At 41.7% G+C, this 23,799-nt stretch overlaps 2 protein-coding genes across 3 annotated transcripts; both read right to left on the bottom strand.

Moving 5' to 3' along the window:
* Positions 1-1,149: 1,149 nt before the first annotated feature.
* gle1 (GLE1 RNA export mediator) lies at positions 1,150-11,308 on the bottom strand. The gene is made up of 14 exons (XM_084947207.1): positions 11,119-11,308; positions 9,687-9,923; positions 9,416-9,574; positions 8,826-8,974; positions 8,666-8,726; positions 8,114-8,371; positions 7,804-8,026; positions 7,473-7,585; positions 5,970-6,182; positions 5,479-5,799; positions 5,034-5,138; positions 4,748-4,830; positions 4,604-4,667; positions 1,150-2,930 (listed from the first exon to the last, which is right to left on the bottom strand). The coding sequence occupies exons 1-14, from the start codon at positions 11,215-11,217 to the stop codon at positions 2,862-2,864; spliced, it is 2,154 nt and encodes a 717-aa protein (XP_084803333.1). The 5' UTR covers positions 11,218-11,308; the 3' UTR covers positions 1,150-2,861.
* Positions 11,309-11,425: 117 nt separating this feature from the next.
* LOC146376703 (outer dense fiber protein 2-like) lies at positions 11,426-23,778 on the bottom strand. 2 transcript variants are annotated; one of them, XM_084945262.1, is made up of 17 exons: positions 23,181-23,778; positions 22,866-22,982; positions 22,118-22,257; positions 20,886-21,015; positions 20,645-20,776; positions 20,323-20,397; positions 20,175-20,246; positions 19,967-20,083; positions 18,275-18,448; positions 17,613-17,722; positions 16,431-16,566; positions 16,165-16,275; positions 15,746-16,009; positions 15,503-15,603; positions 15,147-15,309; positions 13,805-13,930; positions 11,426-12,822 (listed from the first exon to the last, which is right to left on the bottom strand). In XM_084945262.1, exons 1-17 carry the CDS (start codon positions 23,292-23,294, stop codon positions 12,676-12,678), a joined length of 2,229 nt encoding a protein of 742 aa, XP_084801388.1. In that variant the 5' UTR covers positions 23,295-23,778; the 3' UTR covers positions 11,426-12,675. The 2 variants fall into 2 exon arrangements, with proteins under 2 accessions (XP_084801388.1, XP_084801389.1); XM_084945263.1 differs by having other exon boundaries at positions 22,866-22,980; positions 23,131-23,778.
* Between the last annotated feature and the right edge of the window lie 21 nt (positions 23,779-23,799).

The following is a 23,799-nucleotide window of genomic DNA, read 5'->3' on the forward strand; positions in this document are numbered from 1 at the left end:
GTAAATTAGGTTAGGGTTTAAAGGGTTAAGCCACATACTTGAATACCAGTTTTTACTGTATTACACTTCAGTCTCACTTCATCTACTTTAAGCATTTAAAATCTTACGAAAAATTGTTTTAGGACATTTTAATGCAAATTAAAACCTTATTTGTAGCATAAGGAATTAAGATCCTTTTAGGACCATGTCCCCCTATGAAGGCCTTCCTGGAAACCCTAAATCTTAGACTATTCCTCTGTGTCAGCGCACCTTCACTTTCTGTCTTCTGGCGTTCCTTTAGGGCTCGCCATATTGGCTTCCATCTCAACCCATCCTAGCAACCTCTTCTGTCGCGTCAACCGTCTGCATGTCCTTCACTAAATCTATGAATCGTCTCTAGAAGGGCTCAACATGTTTATTGCTGTGTCTTCTTCTGTCCAGTATATCCACCATTGTTCCTCTGCACACATCCAAACTGCCCGGCCTCCGAAATACTTATTTCTGATCCTGGTCACTCCCAGTGAAAATCTAAGTGTCTTCAGCTGTGCTCGGCTCTTTTCCATAATGCCACCATCTCCAAACTACACATCACAGCAGGTCTTGGATCTTTGTGAAGACAAACATGTCGAGCCCCCTACATGCAAAGTGGGGCAGGGAGCAGTCACTGCAGATAAAACACTGCAAACAGACAACTTTTAGCCAAAATATGATAAGAACAGTTCATCCAAATGACCTCAAACTTGGCAGTAAACATACCGGAACCCTCTGAAACACAGCTGCCATGTTTTAAGAGGTTCCATTAAATGGAAGCTAAGATACAAAGAACAGAGCTCTCAGAGATTAATAGTAAAATAACATCTACAGTTTTGATCTTGTGTGAGAAGACGTAAGCTGCACATTCCTTCCACCCCAGGAAAAGAAATCATTAAAAGCCCCAAATTGCATTCATTCATCTTCATCAGTGCATATAAACTTCTGACAGCTGTACATTGCAAATTTGCTCAAAATGTCATGTCAGACAATTTAAAATACACAGAACAAGCCCCAAATAATCTGATTTTAGAAGATTAAAGCAAAAAAAAAAAAAAAAAAAAAAAAAAAAATGATAATGTGACAGACTTCTACAACGTGATGAGCAAAAGCAAGAAATCCAAAAGGGAAATTTTCCACTAAGTGTTGATTGATTTTATTTCATTTAGTTTGCACATTTTCAACAACTCCTGTAGACTGCACTAATTCTGGTACCAATACGTTTGTTTATTCTTCATTACATTCAGAAAACAATCACTTTGAGTTTCACTTTACAAAACAGTCTGCGATCATTTCTGGATCAAACCTTTGGTTTCTCTCATGGACAATGATTTAAAACAACACTTCAAACCATGAATTTTTGCTCCACACAGTGAGAAAATAAATAAAAAGTCCAAATCATTTGACACAATTTGATTTGAACAGAAAATATTAAGGCTGAATAAACAGATTTCTACCTGCTCTGCTAAAACGTTGCGAGTAAGCAGCTTCTCTCTCCTCAGGATGATGAAACTTATAATGTTGAGAGCTGTAAACAAAACGACGACACTGGAAACCTCACTGATTTGGACGCCTTAAAATCAACACGTCCTCATTTTCTCATGTTTTACTCCACTCAGAAATCAAAGCAGGCACATCTGGCCACCTGAGCAGATGACCTGAATCTGCTTCTTCAGGTCGGATGTTAACAGAGCAGCCTTTAAAGGTAATTTTTATAATTTGCCCTCTGCAGAATCTAAACCCCTCACCACCAGGGGGCAGCATTTTACCAGCAGCGTTGCTGAAGTGTTTAGAGATGTGTGCGGCTGCTCTTTTATTATCTTATTTTATCCATTTCCTCTACAAGCTTTGCCTTTTGTCAGGCTGTGTTTACCTCCTTAAATAAAGGTTAAACTTACTCACTGCACCATCTGGTGGTATAAAATTGATACTGCACAGCATTAGAGCTCAGCCTGAGTTTAACTTCAGCAGATCTCTCTTCATCTCTAAAATAAAGTATGATAAAGTCAAAGCAGTTCTGCTGGTAGCTTCAATTTTGGAAGGTTTTAAAGCATTTTTAAAAACAGGGATTTTCAAGAAGAACCTTTAAAAGCATCAATCATTTGATTTTTACTTCATCGACAAATAATTTACTTTCACTTTTTGATTTCAGTAGCTTTTAATCCAGTTTTTATTAATCAATCTCACCACATTTTGTTCCAGTATGTCAGAGATCTGAATGATCAAATGTTGCCAGCTGCCTACATAGGCTATGCGTGAGTAAGGCGATAGACGCGTGAGCAGCAATGGTGGAAATGCACCAAAGTATCGACAAATAAGACGACATTCGCCGGTGTCTGCGCAGCTGAAACACTTTAAAACTGGTCAGTTATTTTTGTAATAGAGATTTTGTTGTTTTACTGCCACAAAAAGGAGAAAAACAAGAAGGTAAACTATTAAAAATTATTATCTGAATCAGCAAAATAATTTAACGTGAAAGTTAAGGCTGTGAAAGTGTTTCTCTTTAGGAGGAATGACTCGACACACCTGGGAATTTAAAAAAAAAAAAAACTTAAGAAAAGCTCAAGAATTTCAGCAGAAAAGCAGCCAATGAAGTTAAGGTTAAAAGTACCCCACAGGTGTCTACAGGTCTGTTTCAGGTCAGCAGAAGCAGATGTGACCTCAAAAATGTGACCTCACAAACGCAGAGGACTCGTGAGGCTTCCAGTGTGTGTCGTCAGTGTGCTCATTTAGATAAAAACTAAAACCACAGGACAACTTTTTCCCCTCTTTCCACTCACAGATGCTCTCAATTCATTTCTGCCTGACTCAGTCCTACAATGGTGTCGTCACCCATCGCAGGTCCTCGTCGGTCAAGACCTCCAGAACCCGGAGCCCAGCTGGCCTCTGGGCGGACTGATCTGTCGTCTCTGCAGCGATGTCTGAGATAAAACACAAAAACAATCATTTAAATAAAAGCATAACACTGCACTGGTACACCTATGTGTAATAACAGACAGCATCTCATCATTAAGCCCCTTAAAATGTTGAGCTGATGTTTAAACTCAGCTCAGTGAGAATACAACTTAATTCCAAAGTTTTAATCCAGCTCAGCGTCACGCAGTTCAGTTCAAATATTACAGAATTTCTCAAAACTCTGTGCCATTTTTGCTCCGTCTGTTTTCAAAGTCAGAGTCTCTAAAATAAGACTTGTAGCTGAAGTCAAACCTTTTCTAACACTTCACTTTTAAGTGCTCAAGTAGATTAGGCCACCAGTCTGTAAACACTCCTCATAATCCAGACGAGATCTACTTTACAAACACTACACCGGTTTTAATTATGTTCCCTTTTGTTTTACAATCATTATTTACCCCCTAACTGTTTTACTGTTTGCCATGCAGCACTTTGAATTGTAAATCAACTACTTTTTGGCCTTTATTTAATTTTTATTTCTGAATAATTCAGCAGTTTGAATTATAGGAGGTGCAAGAAGGAGAAAAACCCAAGCATGGAATTACAGAGTTTTATCAGGGAAGGAAATATTTCTCTCTGGGTTCACAGCAGATCGATATTAAAGCCGTTAATCTGCAGGTTTAGTTTCAGACGCTTCCCTTTATTTGCCAGTTAAATTTCACATTTACTGAACAGCTTATTAAACTCTTACTGTTTTTTTTATAGATTACAGTAATGAGCACTGCTGTTGTTGAAGCATTTTCTAACCATCGTGTGGTTTGTTTGCTCAGTCGCAGCTTCATGGCTGCAGACCTGTGATGACCGAAGGGCTCAGCATGGTTCTCGCTGGCAGTGCCTTGGAAAACCGCAGGGAGCCTCGGACAGCCCGTCTACCCACAGAGAGCGTCTGTTGATGGAGGCTGTGTCCGCAGTATGAGTCAACTGGTCTGGTGGCTACTCTCATTTGTGCCGTTGTCGGTCCATCAGCTCGCCGTGCAGTAGAGTGAAGTTAAAACACGCAAAGAGCTAAAATGAGGGAAGCAGTTTAGCTCACGGGGTGAGCAGGCGACCATATGCCAGAGTGGCCAGGGTGTGAATCTGACCCGAGGAACTTTACTGAATATTTTCCCTTCACTCTCCACCATCTAATATCGGCAAAAAAAACATTTAAAAAAAGAAAAGAAAAGAAAGAAAGAAAGAAAGAAAGAAAGAAAGAAAGAAAGAAAGAAAGAAAGAAAGAAAGAAAGAAAGAAAGAAAGAAAGAAAGAGAGCTGAAGTGAAGCAGACCATAAAAACAACGTCTCCACTGCAGATACTGTCTGCAGTTTTCAAGCTGGATGTTTATTTGATGCTTTTCCATGTTTTCCTGCCGCTCCCTTCCCTGTTGCGTTTCCCAGAGGACTGCACAGGAACGTGTTTGTGTACACTGAAAAGCCCTCTCTTTAAATAACTACAAACTGACACCTGCTCATCTTCTTTCAGATCATCTGCCTTCATCTCACAGTATCCCACCATCCTCCTGCCCTCTGCATGTCACAATACACCCATGAACCGCCTCTGTAGTCTTCCCCTTATCCTCATGCCTGGCAGCTCCATATTAAACCTCCTTTGTCAAGTATGTCCACTTTCGATCGTGGCTCAAGAGTTGGGAGGTGTCACATACCTCCAGGAACTGTTTGAGTCTGATGACCGAGCCCATCTGTCCACTGCTGGTCACCGCTTCAATCCTGCACAGAAACACTTCTAGGTTAAACCTCTCACATGACTGCTGCAGGTGAAATGTTTACTGTTAAAACGTGCTTTCTACCTGGGGAAATATTCCTCTTTCAGTAGCAGGATGAGCTTCCAGAACTGGCTCCGATACTGGTTCATCAGAGCGTTCCCACAAACCTGAAGGCAACAACACTCAGGAGTTATCCACAGCTGCTTTCAGCGACAAAGAAACTGAAGTTTAGATTTAGGTTTAAAGAGTTTCAGAGACTGTGGTCATTTCTCCTGACACTTTTTCATGGTTCATGGGCCGGAAATGCAAGCCACTGATTGTTTGAAGCAACAAACACACCTGATAATGTGCAGGATGTGTCCAGACTCACCTCTAGAAAGTCAAACAGCAGAGTCGCTGTGACGTCTGCCAGAGGCTCCATGTTGAGCATCTGAGCCAACCAACGCCAGCCGTGGTTCAGACCATGAGGAACGGGCTGAAACAAAAAAATAAATAAATACATTTTTGAAAAAGTGAGGGACTTTTAGACATTATAGGCAACTTTAGGTTTAGCCTTGGACAATTCATTGCCATGGTAACTAAGATGCTCCAGAGTAAGTTACGCCCAATGATTGAGACCAATCAATTCTCCTGAAAACCTCCTCGATGCACAGAAATAATATATCTTCTCTTCCCCTGGTTATTTGTTTGTTTTTTCAAACTGTGTCTTTAGTCTTTCTCGTTTCCTAATAAGAATCAGGAAGAAATCTCTGCCTCCTCAGTCTGAAGTTTTGCTTGTTTGACATTATAAAAGCAGGAAGTGGGACAGTTTTTACCCCTTGTTTGGAGCTGTAGGGCCACTTCAGCTGGATGATGGCGGCGTAGAGGCGAATCATCCCGGACATCCTCTTCAAGAAACTGTCCTGACCTTCAACCCCAGAGTCGTCTACACGGTAACCAAGAATCCTCTGGTATTCATCCACGGGCGTGCCCTCCTTCATCGGAGGGTAGTGAGGGATTGCATAGGGGCATTTCTTGTGCAGGTGGGCGAGGATGAGGTCTCCCACCTGAGGGTGCAGCTCCCAGACTCCAGAAGCCACCACGGCGATGGGGAAGGCCGCTTCGTGGTGAGACGCCACTTCCTCCTCTCCTTGTTTCTACACAACCAAAATATAAATAAAAGATATTAAAAAAATAATAATTGAAAAATCACAGCTTCTTCTTGCTTATACAAATACGAAAAAATATATTAAATTAACAAAGCATTACTTCACAAACAAACAAACAGACTTCTGTGTCAAATCATTCGTTTTGTGCGCACGCTCACCACAAACTTCTCCGCCAGTTTGTAGCTGGCGAACTCGAGACCCTGCGGATGTTGTGAGGTGGATACTGATTTCCCCCCGGACACGACCGGCCGTCCCGACAGAAGCTTGTCGATCTTGTCGAAGATTTCTCGGAGCTGCGATCCGGAGTTGCTGGCGATCTGACTGACAGGGATGGTGGCAGCTTTCTGGAGCTCCAGCTTCAGTTTCTTTGTCTGGGAGAAATTAAACCACTCGAGTCATAAACAGACAGTGAAGATGTTTCGTGTGTGTCAGCTTGTGTTTGAGCTGCTTTTTAAAAATGTTTTAATGAAAGAATTAAATGAAGTTTTCAAACAGAGATGATTTCACACCATCAGCTCCTATGATAAAGTTATTAAGGCTCGAAAATGGTGGGCAAAATAATAATTATATTATAATTAAAAAAATAAAAATAAATGACTCAACTTATTATATTATAAGTTGAGTAATTATATATTAAAAAATAAATTTAAAAAAAATACAAAGCTATACTATTAAATCCTCCGAATATAATATAAAAAAGGGCATCAATTTATGAAATGTGAAAAACTGATTTTTTTCAGTAATTTTATTACATGTACTTTTCAGTTTTAGTATCTTTTTTTTTCCCCATTCCCATGTAAATTTTGCTATTGATTAATTCATTTTATTTATTTTTCCTTCCCTTTCAATTTAACCTCTGTGCATTTATTTATTTTTATTTTATTTATTATTTGATAAATATTTTTATTCTATTTTATTTATTTATTCAAGCACAAACAGCTCTCTAGACTTTGAACAACAGAGTGCCCTGTCCAAGGAGAGCCACAACAGGGGGCAAATAACAAATGAAAGAAATCAATTTTATGAATTCATTATACAAATATTTATGTGAACTAATTTAATTGCAACAGTATATATTTTTTACTTTCTTTTTTGTATTTATTTTGGCAGTTTTGGTCCTTGGGTAATTGGTGAGCCTATAACTCAGATAACACTCACAGTGTCAAAGCTAAATTTGAATTTTTAATGACCAAATGCTGTCTTTAATACTTTTCAGCTGAGTGGGTCAGGTGGGAACCCCTCATATCAAACATGGAAACATGCTTGGAGAACGATGGAAAGAGGCCAGTCACAGAGTTATTAAAAGAGGACGAAATTTCCTTTCGATGCCCCTGAGAATTCAGTGACCTGCGGTGTTAAAACATATTTCTCATTTGCACCAGTAATGATACATGAACCAGGACTGAGATCTTTAAGGTCATCACTTAAATAATTCCTAGTTCAAAGTCCAGATCCTAAAGTAAAAGCCTACACAGACACAGAAACCATCAACCAAGTCCATCATTTCATAAATTATGGATTAATGGATTCACTACTTAAAGAATTAATCTATTAAATTAAAATATTGCTGGAATGGTCTTTGTTGGGACCTTTGTAGGTAAAAACCTTTAAGAATGTCACAGTCCTTCCTCCGTCTTTCATCTGAATGTGAACAAACCCACCTGTCCGTCTTTTGCAGAGCTGAGCTGTTCGAAGGACTGAGCGCACCGAGAGGCCGCCTCCTGCAGATCCTTGTACCACTTCAGCGTGACGTCTTCAGCGCTGTTCTGCAACCCTGCAGGAAGAGGTTCAGTATGAAATGGTGAAAACACTCAGCAATATATCTGGATGGGGGGGGATAAATAAATTAGTCAAAATCCATACTTTGGTCTATAATTATTCTCCAAATTATTTTATGCAAACAGGACGTTTTGTTTTGTTTTGTGCACAAGCTGCTGACAACACCTCCAGCTGTACAGATGCATGACGCAGCTAAGCCTTCTCCTTCATCACCTTTCCTCTGTGCCTTCTCTTTGGCCAGCTGTGCCGCCTTCTTCTCCCCCTCCTGCTTCGCCAGCAGCTCCGCCTGTTTCCTGCGCTCCTCCTCCTGCTCTTGCTCCTTCTTCTTCTTCTCTCGAACATTGGCCGCTTCCTCCTGCATCAGCCGAATAAGCGCTCTCATCTCGTGCAGGGCTCGCTCTGCCACAGTCATGTCCTCCAAGCTGGGGAAGTTGCCCTGAAATAGGCAAAACACACGTATTTCATGAGTACAAGCAGAAATTAGGAGGAGCATAAACCTTAAAAAATCTCGATGTAAACTGACCTCTGCAGTCTTTCGCACCACCTCCGACACCTGGGAGCACAGCTGGTTCCCTCGGGTGCTGTAGGAGCTGAGGCTGGCCGGTGGGAGGTCCGTCTTGGTCTGGGTGGAGGGCTCAAGCAGCTGGTTGAGCTGCAGGATCTCCTCCTGGATGCTGTTGAGGCTACGCAGTCTCTCCCTGCCCTCCGCCTGCCTTTGCCTCTCGAGTTCTGCCTCCCGAAGACGCTGCTGCTCTGCCTCCCTCAGCCGTAGGTTGACGAGCTGACGGACAAACAAAAAGCATGAACAGCACAGGAACGAGATAACTTTTTCTACCCCACTGAGCACAAGAAATGCCCCTGTATGTGCAGGAGATCATTACTACAGCAGACTACCAAAAATAAAGAGCATCTACTTCTCCTGCTGCAGAGCTCTGCACATCCAGCATCTCACAATCTGTTTCACACTTTGAAACATGCACAATTTTTGTAAGGTTAACAAGCAAAATTAAAGACTTCAGTAAACAACTTGACAAACATGGGTTTAAGCTTCACGTTTGCTGAACTTTCCACGTACCGTTATTCTACGCCGCTGCTCCTCCTTCAGCTTCTCTTGACGCCCGATGCTCTCCTTCGTTCTGCAGTACAGGAAGTGGAAAACCAGACCAGGTGTTTAATCGCATGTAACATTTCAGACATTTTTAAGCATTTTAATCATGCGTCATGATTTCCCTTACTCTCTTTCCATCATGTCCCTCATACTCTGGTACTCCTGCCTCTGCTTCAGCTCCATGAGCTCCTCAAAGCGTTTCAGCTGCTCTGACTCGGCGCTCGCAACCGCCACTACGAGCTTCTCCTGCATCTCCTGCCGCACCCTGAGGGCCAACTGAGTCGACAGAAGGCAGTCCGGTGAGACCCTTACCAAGTATATAGTACGCAGGGGTCAACATGCAAAATATATAACTCTGATCAGCCAGCCAGCAGAGGTTAGTATGAAGAAGTTTAGACCCATTTCCAGTAATGTGTAAGCGTCTAACATTACATGCTTTTCCATAAACTTTAACTGGAAAGCCTGAACATATTGATATGTTTAGATTACATGTTAGTTTCTAAAAACAAAAGCTGAAAGCAAACAAACTAAAATAAATACAATAAAACAAGTTGCTACTGACAAAAATCATAAGAGTTAAAAAAAAAAAACAAAAAAAAAAAAACATTTGAAGTTTGGTTCGCAAATAAAATTAAATGTAAAAAAAAAAGATGATCACTGTTAAGCTGTTTTTCAGTAAAAAAAATTAAAATAAAAAACACTGTCAAAAACTTGAACCTTAGCCTTTTCTCGATGCTCCTCCTGAACTTTGATGATACAGCCAGCCATCTCCATGGCTTTGGGAGACAGGAGGGAAATGGCAGGTAGTGACGTAGGACTGGAAACTCCACTGACATCTGCCTCTGGACTTTCATCCTTCACCTTATCACTAAGACTCTACAGAGCATCAACATGAGGAAAAAAAGCAAAAACCATCAGGGTCAGATATTCAGTTAAATTGGAAAACTGTTTTACAACATGACACATAAGAGAGACATTGAGGACTTGCCTGTTCTCGCTCATTCTTTACAGACGCTGCTGCAGAAAATGCAGCTGTCCTGGCGCTGACATCGGCGACAGATCCGGTAGAAGAAATAGAGACTTCTGAGGGAACAGGGCTGGAGTCTCCGGATCTGGAGCCCAGGAAGGATGATGACTTCTGCAGGGGAGCCGAGCTGAGACGCTCCAATATGACACCAGCGATTGGAGACAAGCTTGGGGAGTCTTTACAACCTGCTAAAAGAGGCTACAAGAACACAAGCGGGCTTCGTTTAGAGATGGTTTATACACAGAAACTGTATGCATCACTCATGTTGCCATATCCTTTCAGAAAGTAGGACTCCTTAAAGCCTGAAATGATTTAATCAAAACAAAAACACATCAAACACACTGGATTTTCCCTGTCTGTAAAAACATCAGGTAAAGCCTTACACATGTAACACCTTCATGAGGAATCAGTGAGTTCATACCTCTGCTTTTATAAACATGAAGTTCAACAACAGAAATCTGTTTCAAATCACCCCTGACACTCGTCCCCCTGCCTCCCCTTTCTTGTGTGCTGTCCATTTCTTTGGATGGTTTAAAGTCCTCTACCTTCACTACCTCTGCTCCTTACATCCTCACTGTTGCACCCATCTCCTTCTCAAACACACACATTCATTTTCCCTATACTGCCACCTACTCCCTCCTCACTACAGTCTCACAATGTCATCCCTGAACCTCACAGTGTATAGAGACTGTTGCCTGACCTCATCTGACAGCCTGCATGTCACCACCGCAAACAAGAAGAGCGGGATTACAGTTGACCATTGTCCACTGCCCTTGTGTCAAAATCTGGAACCTAAAATGGAATTCAGCCTCCCAAACTCGAAAAGCGCCATGAAAATCAACTTTGCTCTTTTAAAAAAAATAATAGAATAAAAACCTTTCAAAGGAAGTCCTACTGATAAAGTGGTTAGAAAAATTAGCAATAAGTAATAATTAAATACAGTTATACTGTTAGTGTTTGCAACAGGGTTCAAGCCATTTTAATTGCGGTGATAGATAGATAGATAGATAGATAGATAGATAGATAGATAGATTTCACAGTTTATAAACGGAAGTCACGAAGTCACATTAGTTATCTGTCAAATAAAAGTAGTAATAAAAGTAGTCATTTGATGAAAATCCATAAAAGGATGTCTGAAGATTAAAAATAAAAAAGTACGTAACTATACTACGTTATTTGCGTAAATGCCTCTTAACACTTTGTTTTCAACCACTGTTTATTGATTAGCTTCTGAGCTGAAGTCTTACTGCCTGATCTAAATGATTAAATTGTCACTTTGAATAAAATTCACCCTTGTAGTGATTATTTTAAACAAGCGTAGCGTGCTAACTTTAACTAGCTACCGTTTAGCTAGCTCTAGTTGTTTTTTTTTAGCTACCTGGCGGCAACTCACCTCTCCCCTTTCCAACCAGAACGGGTCGAAGGAGATTTTCCCCTTTGGTGAATTTTTTAAGGCCTGTAAAGTTTCCCATCGTAGACTTTCAGAAGGCATCGCGAAACACAAAAAAAACTACAACTGATTAGCAGTAATGCTAGTCAAGTTTGAATCCGCCATACGGCGCTACATAAAATACAATCCGAAGAGAAACCACCGGACTTTATTAAGTTCCCATCTGGGACCTTTATATATTTATTTCTTTGCTATCTGTATAATCACACATCACAAAATGATGGAGATAACTCTGTTATGCACTGTGATAATTTCTTTATTAGGTTCCCACAGTCCATTTTGCTAAGAAAGATTCCTAACTGAGTGACGTGACCCGAGGTTCACTTTCCTTTATTAAGAAAGGAAATTAGAAAACGCCTTCCTATAGTTCACAGCTGAACTGCTGTAAGAAAATCTGCTTCTTTTCCAGTTGCTTCGCGTGAAGAACATAGATTTATACAAACTCTCTATATCAAGATTATGAGCTATATTAACTGATCAAAGTATTTTCAAGGTTCAGTATAACTCAGTTTGGATTGATAAGGTCTATTCTTGCATTCGAGCCTGTAGGATTATCATGAATTAATGTTTACTGTGATGTTTGACTTCAGTCATAGAAATCCTAAACAAGGGAGAAGAAAGGGGTTTTACTGGCTCAGTACTCAGCAAGAAAACATAAGAAAATAACATGTGTTTCATTACATGCAATCGCAGGGTTCTCTAGTAATATTTCTATAATTTCTATATGACTATCCAGTTTACTTAATCAGCATTCTACCAAGAAACAAGTTCATTTCTGCTGCTTCATAAAAATCCAAGTAGTACTGATCATAGGACTGGAAACTGAAAATAAAAATAAAAAACTTCTAGAACCAAACATCATAACCATAACAGGTATAAAACATGCTTTTTAAGGCCAAAAGAAGACTGCACTGCCGCAGACCGTTAGCAGATCAGGCCCTAGATGTTCCTTCTTTTTTAAACATCCAGTCTTTGTATCGATATATTTCACAGACTGTTCTCGTTTATCTGACACGCATAAAACAACAGGGTAAAACATGCTGTGGTGAACTAAAACGCTGGTTTTGTAGTCCAATTTCTCTACATTGTAGTCTTACAATGCAGATATAATGTTCCAAAAGTACCTCCTAACATAAATGAAACAGTCTTTCTTTTTTTTACATTGACTTTAATGACACTCTGGTGTAAAATACAAAACGCTATAATATATACCTAACATCGTTTTTTATGTTTGTAAAGCTGCAAGAATATTGTAAATCATAAAAACTCTTATTGGAGTTTCTTATCTTGGCTTTGCAGTTGCTAAGTTACTGGTAAGTTATACATAAATAAATGTTTAGGCTACTAATAACTGAGAATTTATCCATAAATTCAATTTTATTAATTTCATACAAAACATGAAACCTTCAAGTCAAAAGCAGACCTTTAATAAATGCGGTTTATGTCCCGTACGATAGTTCGGGAGGATCACTGCTGGTCAGGCTGGATAAATTTTGCTTGTCAGCTTCCAAGCAGAGAGTCACCAAACACATTTCCGTATGAGGTTTTGAGAAAATGGACGTAGTTCTGCAGGCTGCGGTTTGTCGAGTCCGACTGCTCCAGCCGGTCCTTCATGTTCTGCAGCTGGCTCTGGAAGCGCCGCTCCATCTGGGAAACAAAGGCAGGGATACACTCCTACATCACAACATCACCTTTTTTTTCTCTGACCATCTTTGAGCATCATTATCATGTGATGTATCAGTTTCAGTACCAAAGCTGCCTTAAATCTGCCCAGATTTACTAAAAGGACAAAACCAGTGAAAGCAGTAAGAGTGTCTGTGTGTCTTTGGACAAAGAAAACAGGAGTGATGTGCACATTTACACGTGTCACAGCAACAGCAACTTCTTCAAAGCATTTATGGGTGAGGAGCTGATAGTAAATAATGAACAATGAACCAGAGTAACAGAAATAGAGAGAGAGAGAGTGAACAGCTGCTGTCAGCCTGCAGCAAAGTTTACAAAGACTTCCAGATTTCCAGAGAAACCGAGCTGGGAGTTTGTCTTCATGCTTTTTCTTCATCCTGAAACTCTGCTGTGTGAAACAGCGAGCAGCTGAAAGGATGACTGTCTTCACGTTTATGATTGCTGAACAGGTGGTTTAATGAAGGACCGTGATTGGCTTTTTACCTGCGAAGGTTTTTATAGTGATTATAGTAACGAGCGTTGCTGCTGGAAATTTGAAAACACATTTACGTTCACAACACCTGAGCTCGCTGTCTCCGTCATGTTGCCACTTGCTGCGCGAGGCTGGAGCTCCTCAGTGAGCTGTGACGGAGGAGCTGCTGTGTTTTAAACTTTTTTTTGAAAGGCTAGTTGGCCTTAATCTTAAAATATTTTACATGAACATGTGGTCCTAACTATGTTTTTATTTGCAAATGAGCGAAACGTGAAAAGTGACTCCCGCTCCACCTTTCTCCATGTTTGCCACAGGTTTCAAACACCTCCTCTGCTGACTGCTGTAGAAGGTTGGTGGAACTGTTGCCACTGACCCAAATGGGCCAGAAGGAGCTTTCCTGAAATACTTTTGTGCTGGCCTCTTGGTTTTATCGAAGCCTGCCTGCATATGTAGAAGCATTCATCGGTGACTTACTTCCTCCTTGTTTCGCTGCAGTTGGCTCAGCTCCGTTTTGGCTCGGCTCAGCTGGCTCTGGAGGTCCAGGGCTTTAGACTGAGATGATCTCTCTTTGGCTAAAACCCTCTGCATGCTGTCATCTACCTGCAGGCCGAACATGAAAAATAAACATATGAGCACCGAAATCCTTCAGGTAAAAACTGATGATTTCGTTTCTTTGACCTTATCTTTAGTGAGTGTGTACAAACACCTAAATCAAAGCTTTAGTCTTTACCCCAGTTTAACTCAATGATCAGCAGTCAGTGTGGACGTGGACACAGCTCACATTGAGGAGGTGTAAAATCTGGATCATCAGTTTAATACAGAACAGAAACACCAACCAAAGGTTTGAGCCTCACCCACATTAGCAGCACTAACACTTTACTAACAGGATTAATCGCGCAAATATATAAAAAAAGTCTGATTTAATTGACTTAAGGACAATTTTGCTCGATCACAAGTTAATACATTTGTTTCGCCATTTAAGTTAAAGATTGCTTGCTGTGTTCAGCTCTGACTGACCCACAGACCAATGAAGGAGAGATGGAAATCATTAGATTTTTTGACCACATCAATGTGAAATTAAATGTACTGATTTATATTGCCTGCAATAAGTAATGTATCTAGTAACAAAGTCGACCGACTGATTTTCTAATCTCAGTTGCAGTCTAAGTTTTTACTGCTTTAATTGCAGACTTAACAGCAGTCTAAACACCTTTTGCATCACCAAGTTAATGCGTGCAAGCTGTGTGTCAGTGTTTGCACAGCAGGACTTCACTCAGTGACGTTAGTGAGATACAGATCAGCAGTGTGCATGCATAAAACATCCATCCCTCCCTCCCAATCCGGGGACAGGTATAAAACCTTTTAAATCAAAATAAAAGAATTAGTGACACTGTGGAGCCTCCAGCTGATTTTAAACCAAAGCTCCAAACGCAACCTGCTTCAGAAAAGCTTAAGTATTCAGCACCAGTAACCATGGCAATCTCCTAACATCCTCCAGGTCACTGCTGAACACCTTAGAGTTTGGGAAGTCCAGGATAATGAGTGATGCTACCTGTCAAATCACTTCTCTTACATGCATTTCCTTTTACAGTTATTCTATTGGGAGATTTTTATTGGGTGAGGTAGATGTGAACCAAACCCCACTTCTAACCAGTTCAGCAGCATCTTGGTAGCTGTTAAGAAGTTGAAGGAGAGCCACCGTCTTGATACTGAAACCTCTGGCTTTAAGCTCATCGCAGATCGCTAACCCATTCACCCATCTGGTGTGTGATGTTTTGTGGAACTGTGAGACCTCCGTGACTCCACGTGTCTGTACCTGTTTCTGTACGTCGTCCAGAGTTTGCTGCAGTTGTCTGGACAGGACGCTGCACTCGTGACTCTTCTCCTCCAGCTGCTGCTGGATGCTGTGGATACTGGCTTCCTTCGAAGCGAGAGATTGAGACATCTCTCTGTTTTCTGCCTTCAAGCCCTCCAGCCTCCTGCAACCAACACACAAATCTAGTGTCACAGCTTGGAAAAGATCAGATATAATACAGATTTATCTGTATTACTGTAGGATCTTTACAATATAAAGCACCTTGAGGCACCTGTTGTTGTGATTTGGCTCTGCGGTATATAAATAAACTTGAATTGAATAATGTCCATTAAATGCAGTTTCTCTGTGACTGTTACCTCTCGAAGTTGTACACTTTCTCCTTCAAGACGTTGTTTTCCTCCTGCAGCAGCAGGTTCCTCTGCTGAAGCGTCTCCAGCTGAGTGCCTTGCTGCTCCACCTGCAAAGGAAAACGTTTAATGGAACATGTCAGCCATGACGGGTTCCTGGGGACACTCTGCATGGATTATATTCATCAAACTTGTTAATCTTTCCAGATTTTTAGGTATGCTGGGTCTTTTGGGCCTGAATGAAACCTCTACCTTGTGCCTGACTTCAGAGAGGGCGGAGTTATTCTCCATGTTCCTCCTCTCGCGTGCGTCAGCCTCCTGCTGGGCTTCTTGGAGCTGCTGCTCGGTCTTCCTCAATCTGTCCGGTAGAGTCTCGAGCTCTCTGAGCCGCCCCAGCAGCTCCCGCCTCACCTGCTCCTTCTCCCTGTCCAGGCTGACGTGCACGTCTAGCGCCTCCTTCTGCACCGCCTCCAGCTTCAGGCAGTACTCCTCGGACTCCAGGCGAGCCTGCTGGACCTGCAGAGAGGTTTATCACCCCGACACGGGTTCGATTTCAGCACAGAGACTTTAAAGTCATTTTTAAAAGTTATAATATGTAAGAACAAAGTACCATCTGACTTTCCTCAGACTTTCATGTTAAATCTGTATTTAAAGTGAGTGTGTGTCTGTACCTTCTTCTTGTACTTCTCCACCAGGTTTTCATACTTCCTGATCGATGCTTTCAGCTGACGAGCTTCAGACTGAAGCCCTCGCTGTGTCTCCTCAGAAGACGTCAGCTGACTCTAAATGTGATGCATGTTTATCATAAACTACACACAAATACATTTCCCTTAGACCACAGAAGCTTTGAAACAACATTAGCTGTTGGTTTTTCTTTAACAGTTTTTATTTCATATCAACCAAATTCATAGCGCGCTGCTAACTCTCCTGAACATACCTTGAGGCTTTGATTGTGCAGCTTGGTGGAGGCGTTTTCGGCACTGAGATGATGCAGCTGATCCCGGAGCTCCTCCCTCTCCGTCCGACTCTTCTCCTCCGCTGACTGAAGCTGAGCGTGCAGCTCGATCACCTGACTGTGACATAGACAGGTATAAAAGGTTACTTTACTCAACAACCACAATTTTCTAAGTAACATTGTTTCAGTTTCTGGCCATAACACAGATGCTGCAACTCCAAAGTGTCAGTAGCCTCAGTTTCAGTACCAGTTTGTGTCAAGTGACACCCTCTGGGCCTAAAATGGAGCCAATACAGAAGTGCTAAAAAAAAAAAGTAAATAAAAAAGCGCCGGATACATAGACGTTTTTGGTTTCTACGGCTTTTTCCCTCCTTTATAAAAACTGTGTGATGGGTGATTTTGTAGGGTGGGGGGGTTAGCAGTCATCTTACTGCTAGTGATTTCAAGAAGCAGAAGCAGATAAAGAGACACCAGAGAGCTGATTTCCCAAGTCCAGCATGAACAGGAGGAACATAGATTATACCAGTCACAGATCCTTGTTTACCTACAGTAATGAACAACCTTAAGTGTACGATATCAGCTGCTGAGGTGCACGAGTCCGCTGCCACCTGGGCCTCTCTACAGCCTCGTACACGTTCTGCTGTGACGGGATTTTTCAACAGGGTTACAGTAAAAAAACACAGTCAAAAGTCTGTGGTCCAACCAAATGACCCCACGCTGCCCATCACTTCCACATCCTTTTCTCCTCATTTCTTAAATTGGGTTTCCATTTAACATATGTTAAGGGAAGGAAATTCCCTGTAAAAAGAAATGTTTAAAGTCCAGTAAATGTATGCTTGTCTGATATAAGCACAGCTGGTTTCACCTGCCTTGCACACTGAAGCATCTCCAAAAGTGCTACAGACTGGCCCTCAGGCCTTATGTTTGACACCCCTGCCTTAGACCCCCTGCCTTAGACATCTCATTGTTGTCATCTTCCAGGTCTCCAGCAAACCAGACAAAGTTGGACTTGAAATTTCTTATGAAGACATAAATTTGAAACTGACCACGACCACCTTAATTTTCAGGGTGACTCACATTTTGTCCGATGATGCTGGGCTACATTTATCGATTTATTTACAGAAACAAGGAGAACTAAATGAGTGTTTCCATGAATGCACTCACTGTTTGAGAGCAGAGATTTCCTGTTCTAGCTGTCCTTTAGCCGCTGCCTCCTTGGAGTGGCGGAGGCACCAGTCACTGGATGTAGACAGAGCCTGAGCCAGCTGGGACTCCTTTAAGAAAAAACAAAAACACTCACACACTTTCTTCTTTTGTTTTTGACCTTATTTATTATTTCAAGTGCTCCTCATAAGCAAGTCACCTTCAATAAGGTGAACAGGTGAAAGAGAATGAACAGAGTAAGCAGGAAGTGTCTGTATGCCTGTTACAGGCTCAGTCAGACTGCTGTTCCTTCAGCAGGCAGTCCTCACCTCTGTTGCTTGTGTGTTTCACTGGAAACTTGCCACTTGGCCAAGCGGCTCTCCTTTGAATCAGATTTGCATAAACCACATGATCGGACAAGACACCGCAGAGAAAACTCATTTGCATGCAGAAGAAACCACACAGAGGTGTGACGGTCACACAAAGGAACCAACGTGTTTTCTCCACCACCTTCTCCATCTATAATCTACCGCAATACCAGAAAATGATGAAATACTGTGAAAAGATTTTTCAAAATATAGATTGGAAAATAGTTTTTAGTTCATCACAGGATGTAATGTAGGTAATGTGTGACTTTAGGAAACCAGTGACCAGGTTTAATCACACGAGCTGCACATACTGACCTTTTCCTGAAGTTTGTCCGCGAGCCGCCTGGCGGCCTCCTCGGCTCGCTCTGCCTGCTCGGTGAGCAGGGCCAGACTTCTCTCCACGGCCTCCCTCTGCTCCCTCAGAGTTTGCAGCTCCTCCTGAAGCACCTGGAGCTCCTTCTGCTGCTGCTCCTGGCTCTGATGCATCCTCTACAGAGAGAGAGAGAAGCAGGAAAGCTGGTTTAAAGAGTAATGAATGCTAAAGGGTGAGTTTAGGATTCTGAATTACCTTCACTGGCAAAGTGTGCACATCAAAAGACTCTTGTTGTTACTTATTCGACATGCACTGTTATGTGGACGATTTACAACAGATACATGAAAGAAAACATATGTTCAGAACAAGGACGAGGGAAACAAAGCAGCTAAAGTGCTGCTATAAATTTTAAAAAGATTGTGCCAGACTTACTTTTCCTGGCAAAAGCCTCTTTTGGCTTAAAGAAAGAGCTTCAGTGTCTGTTTTGTAACTGAAAGGTGTGAACACTTGTATATTTGTGGCCAGTCTAAACCCATTACTGAACCACACTCATGAAACCTGAACATGAGCGTAGTGGAGGCTTCATTGCTCCAGGTTTTAGTCACATTTCCACAGAGATCATCCATAATGAAAACTGCAGTCACACAAGTTTCCCTTCTGTATCAGATCTGTGTGACTCAAACGTTCACAGAGCGTGTCAAGATATCTCAATTGTACAACATGTAATACATGCAGCCTCGCATGCCATGCAAAAAAAACAATACAGGAGCAATGCACACACTTGGCACGATAACTGAGAGTCAAAGAAATATTGTTTCATGTTCTTACACATACATAAGTCAGCTCTTACTCACAGATTTCAAGATTATGCAGCTGTAATAAATCAGCCCTCCTCTTTCTGAGCTGTGAGACTGATCCAGAGCCTCGCATTTATCCGCACACAGTCCCAGAGGAGTTTGCCTTCATATTAGAACACAATGATTCTCCTTCAGCTGGCGCTCACTGACCCTAACTGCTGTTTCTGGGGAGAAACATGTGCCAGTGCCTATTTCAGTAGATTACTTGCTCCCTCATTGGGTCAATCTTTTTTTGACCTGCTAGTTTGTGCTGTTTTCAGCAGATTGCAGATTCCTCCAGGAATTGCAATGGTCATTTGGTGTTCAGTTGGTGTTGATGTCTGGAACAGTGTAAACACTGGATGTAGTAACTTCACCCTGGGGGTACAGGTGTTAAGATTAGTCATATATCCTGTTTACTGAAGTTCACAGCTAAACAGGTGGAACGAATTAGAGTTTGGAGGAAGACACACAGTGGCTGATGGTCTGGTTGTGTTTTTACTTTTACTTTTTTATTCTTTACAACCTCCATTTTATTATATATTGTATATTCATTCAGTGTAACTTGTTTTCAGGCATTTTTAAACGTAGATGAAAATAAAGTGTTACAAGTATTTGCTATGGCAGACCCCAGGTTTTGCACCAAATATGTCTTTAGATTCCTTCATGTGGCATTTTTGGCAGTTAAATTGCAGAACTTTGCACTCTCACTTGTGCATTTTTTTTGCGATCGCATTAATTGCATTGACTAGTAAATGTGGCCTGAGATATCAAAAGGGTTTTTAAGTCTTTGGTTGTAGTCTATGTCTGCTTGTTCCAGTGTGTTAATGCATATGATTGCCTTCTGTGTTAACAGACCTGAATCTGAGCGGCCAGTCGGGTCTTTTCTGCCTCTGCTCGGCTCAGCTGAGACTCCAGGTGGCTGCGAGTTGACTCCAGGATTCTTGAAAGCTCCTCGGTTGTCTTCACATTGTCCTGCAATGAGAGAGGGAAGCAGAGGATGAGCGGGAGAGATCATTAAGGGTGCGCACGTCTGTCTGAGAGGTATCAGTTAGTTGTGGAAAACCTTTTCAAAGTCCAAATGCTCTGCAAGCTTTGAGGCCTCTTTCTCCTTGTGGGTGAGTTTGGCCAGAAGGCGCTGCAAAAGAAGAAACGTCTTCTCAGAAATTTTCTCTGATGTAAAATGAGGTAAAAAGCGGGTGATAATCACTCACCATGTTGTCTGCTTCACTGTCGGCCAGTCTCTTTCTCAGGGTGTCTGTCTGTTCTGACCTCACCAGCGATTCCCGCTGTGGATACAGTAAAAGTCAGGAGTGAATAAAGGCACGCTGACAGTCCCACTCCTTAATCTCCAAAAGTTTATTCTGTTCATCTGGACGTAGCGTTTTGTGGGAGTTTCGTCACTCATCCAAGTGACTTCTTCAGTCTCAGCTGACTGCAGGTTTCCCCAATCTTATAAACAGTACATTTGCATAATGACTGAAACCAGCCCACTGAAGGAACAGTGGGCTGGGAATGTTTGTCTTCTTCCTGTACCTCATGTTCACTCCACTCTCTGAGGAGCTGTCGGAGGCCGTGGTGTGTGTTATCAAACATCTCGATCTTTTCCAACAACAACTTCTGCTGCCGTTCCAGAGAAGCTGCGTGCAGTTTTGATGGCATCTTGTCCTAAAACATAAATAAACATGTACATCAAACATGTCCTAATCTATTCCTTCTGCCTCATTTCTTCATCCACTTGATTTATCAGTAAAATATCTTCCAGTGCAGGTTTTACCTTGGCAAAGCTGTCCATAGATTCCTTCAAAGCTGTCAGCTGATTGGCTACAGCTACGCCGTCAATTTCTGCTTCAACGAGGGCTCTCAGGAGCACATCTGCCCCTCTGTGTTGACCTCGAGAATCTGGCCTGTAAACAAAGCAGACCTGAAATAGCATTGTGTGCATCAGCAGAAAGTATATTGGAGTAAAAGTTGGCCTTATTATTCTCATTTCCTCTACTAGAGTATCGTTGCAGGATTCACTGAAAGCTGAAACTTGTATTTCCTTGTGCTAAATCCACTTGTTCTCCTTCTCTTCCCCTGACTGCCAACACTGTGTGAGTCCTCTGGTACCCAGTCCCCGTTCCAGTTGACCTGCATCAATCACACCACCTGTTTAAAGGTGCAGCAGTTATTCAGGGCACCCTTGATTCTGGGTGAGCAGCCTTCTGCTACGCCACCTTTCTCAGTGTTGTGCTGGTAACCATGCACACTGGTAGTTTATCAGGCATTTGACATACTAATCTCTACCAATACAGGTGCTACTTGGAGATACATTTAGTTCATTTAGTCCACAGGTGTCAAACTACAGTCCTTGAGGGCCGATGTAGTGAAACTTTTCCATGTGTCCCTGCTGTAACACACCTGAATAAAATTAGTAGGTCATTAGCAAGACTATAGAACTTGACTGCTGGCCCTCGAGGACTGGAGTTTGACACCGCTGGTTAAGTCCATTAAATTGTAAAATAAATAAATAAAATTAACTAAAACACCTTAATCTATGAACATTAGTTCCCAAGAGGTACTTGTGGTTATTTTCATTTGTTTGTTTTGAATAGCACCCTCTCACTGTTAGTTCTCCTCCTTTTATTGCTTTACAAAGAAATGTGTAAAAACGTGTTGCCACCCATTAAAGAGACTTCTGCAACGCAAAGATTACAGTAGAAGACTTTTGTAGTAAAAAGTTTTTTTGGCAGATTTACCAAATGAAAAAAAATCTGATTTAACTGCATATTCTTCCATTGGAGCTTTTACATTATAGGAATAGGAGAAATGGCACTCATCATCATTAATTTCATTATTCATTTTGCCTAATCATTGCTATAACATGAATTCGTTCAGCATTTGTTTCGTGCTCCTGTGAGAAGATTCAGAGACACTGTACAACTAAACCATTTTGGTTAAACTTCCTCTGGATATGAGGTCACTAGTACAAATGTTTGTGTGTCAGACTGATGAAGCTGTACGTACTTCCTCAAACGGCGAAAGCTCTCTTGCTCTCTAAGTAGGATGCTGAGGTCCTTGGACACTGCATCCAGCTCTTCCTCCTGCTCCTCTGCTTCGTTCTGATGTCTGATCCCATTTTCTGTCTGATGCCGCACTCGGCTCGTCTAATCACGACAAACAGAAATACGGTTCAGGGATCAGCCTCAAAGAAGACAGAAATAAACTGAGAACAGCTGCACCTACCAAAAGAAACAAGGTACATGTTCATCCAACTATCCTCGACTGTGTCTTAGAAAAAATAAAATTATGTTTAATCCTCAAATTAAAGCCAAAAAGGTGGTCCTGTCTTAGGCTCTCTATGATTAATACATCCCAGTCAGTGAGGGGTTGACCAGATGCGTCTGTCATATACAAATATTATTTAGGAGGGGAACTCCTTGCTCTCTATGATGTGCAGGGTGTTGTGGGAGTTGAAGTCTTTTAACGCCTGCTACGTTAGCCACTGTAGCAGGCGTCTGCCAGTTGTTCTTTGTGTGATTAAGTGTTTGTGGGTTAAAATGTTGCGTGGGTAGTTCGGATGGTCCATGGTAATGGATATCAGCTACCTTTGTTAATTTGTAAATCAGCCCTGAAATGAGAGTATAGGTTCTGGTTGTAGTCTTTTTGATACTTTCGGCACATCTGTTTTGTTAAAGAAACAAGCTGCTGCCAGAAAATCTTTCCTCTCCACAGATCCCAGTACATTTAACAGAGATGAACAGTAATAAGAGACCTGGCACTTGTGGGAGTCCACATCTCTTCTGCAGGACAGCCTTCCTGGAGGAATCCACGGCTTCCGGACCTTTGGTCTACCTCCATCGCCCTTCACCTGGGCACCTTTTTCCCGACTCTTTAGAAAAGGTAAACAGATTCAGGTGAAACGCTTCAAGACTTAACGTAGCGTCCTGTTCCTCTGGAAACTCTTTGAAAGCTTGCGAAAAGGTGGGGTGAGGGCTGTCTAGAAGAAAACTAACAAATCTTTGCAGCAGAAATACGACATGTGATTAACATCAGCAGTATTTTCCCCGAATCTATAAAGTACAGTAACCTGTGGGGTTTTGCTGGGACTCCTCCTCATGTGAACATGTATAGGTGTAGTCTCCAGTACGTGGAGGTGAACCGGTGGCGGCGACGGAGGTGAATCCCGGGTTTTCATTCTCATAGACCCCGTTTGGGCACATTAATGACCCGTTAAAATAAGTATTAAAAAGCACATTTTTATCATGATACACAGTCTGCTTCCAAGATGAATCTCGGCTTCTCCCTGTAAAGAAAACGGTTGTTTGGCTTGACAAACGACCGGCCTGATGATTGGCTCGTTTGCAAGATCCCGCTTTGTGATTGGTTGAGAAGGAAAGTTTTGTGCAAGCGTTGTCCGTGGTAACCATTAAAAGTAATCGTGAAGTCCACGCTGCCTTTAGGTGGTGTCGGAAAAAATCCAAATAAATTAATACCCTTCTTAAATGGTTTCACGCTTCAAGTCGAATAGGAATAATCTATCTCTTAAACTTTATAAAATCAGATTAGCTGTTACATATTTATAGCAACAATGGCGCTGCAGCAGATACCTTTGTTGTGACGGTTTCGGGAATTCCGTTTGAAACCATGTAACGTGAACGCAGCACAAAACCGTTATAACAAAAAAACCCAGACCAAAAAAAATGAAC

This window comes from Perissodus microlepis, chromosome 12, assembly GCF_051167445.1.
Source record: "Perissodus microlepis isolate ML-2025 ecotype Zambia chromosome 12, ASM5116744v1, whole genome shotgun sequence".
Classification (NCBI taxonomy): domain Eukaryota; kingdom Metazoa; phylum Chordata; class Actinopteri; order Cichliformes; family Cichlidae; genus Perissodus; species Perissodus microlepis.